Source organism: Aptenodytes forsteri, unplaced genomic scaffold (genome assembly GCF_000699145.1).
Source record: "Aptenodytes forsteri isolate BGI_AS27 unplaced genomic scaffold, ASM69914v1 Scaffold254, whole genome shotgun sequence".
NCBI lineage: Eukaryota > Metazoa > Chordata > Aves > Sphenisciformes > Spheniscidae > Aptenodytes > Aptenodytes forsteri.
In genome coordinates this window covers 59,592-60,555 of record NW_008794459.1, presented here as the reverse complement: position 1 = coordinate 60,555, position 964 = coordinate 59,592, and the positions used below count along the sequence as shown (strand labels likewise).

The 964-nt window shown below is 66.2% G+C and overlaps 1 protein-coding gene across 1 annotated transcript in view; it reads right to left on the bottom strand.

Annotated features, from left to right (window-relative positions):
- The window catches only part of RNF121 (ring finger protein 121), a 12,995-nt gene that overhangs the window by 3,805 nt on the left and 8,226 nt on the right, over window positions 1–964 (bottom strand). The window contains exon 6 of the mRNA XM_019475019.1: window positions 355–488. Within this exon, the coding sequence (XP_019330564.1) occupies window positions 355–488 (134 nt within the window). The remainder of the gene's footprint in view (window positions 1–354; window positions 489–964) is intronic.

Below are 964 nucleotides of genomic sequence, written 5' to 3'. Positions count from 1 at the left end.
ACAGTTCCCAGCAGATTCGGCAGAGGCGGTTGGAAGAGCGAGGTACAGCTCCGCGGCAGCGCCGCGGGAGCCGGGGGGAGCCGGGGAGGGGAAGGAAGAGGAAACGACTACTTGGAACGCACACGGAGGCGGCGAGGAAGCGATTTCAGGGATGCACGGGACTTCGCCTCTTTCCGTGCCAAGTCAGCTATGACACAGGCGAGGATCACGTGCAAAATCAGCAGAACGGCCCCGAGTCCCAGGACAGGCGTTTCCTCACCCCAGGTGGGGGAAGCCGCAGGGCAGGAGCTCTCTGCTGCCAGCCCCGGCGGGCAGCCGGCGAGGCGAGGGGCTGGCTCCGGAGGAGAAGGATACACGTGGTTGCAGGAGAGGCGGTAGGTGTTCTCGATGATCCCCTCCTCGTTGACGTCCACGAAGATCTGCTGGCCGCAGACGGCACAGACGCTGTCGGAGAGGTGCTTGGTGGGCATCCCCGAGGCGCTGTAGAACTGAGCGAGGGCAGAGCAGAGGGAGAGCGGTGACAGCGGGAGGGCACGCGTCCCACGCCCGCGTCGGCGCGGCTAAGCTTTAAGGAGGGCTGGGGTCAGCGCCCGAGGAGTCCAGCCTCGGCCTTTTGGGCTTAAAAACCTTGTTACAGGTCCAGCTGCGGGAAACAACTACAACAGGACAGGGAGCTGCTCAGTGACGTGGTGGCCCATCACACCCCAGCCCCTCTGCCAGCCCCACATGCCCCCTCCCCATGCCGGGGACCACCCCCCTTTGCTCCCCGACGGCCGGGTGAGTTGTCGGCTGCCTGCCAGGGCCGGCGCACCCAACGCCGGGCAGCGAGGGCAGAGGCCTGGGGGCGAGAGCAGGACAAGCTGGAGGTCACAGCTTTGACCCAAGACGACACCCTTGGGCTGGCAGTCGAATACGACCCGAGTCAAATACAACAGCCCGAGCCCCCAGCCCCGCAGGGCCCCGA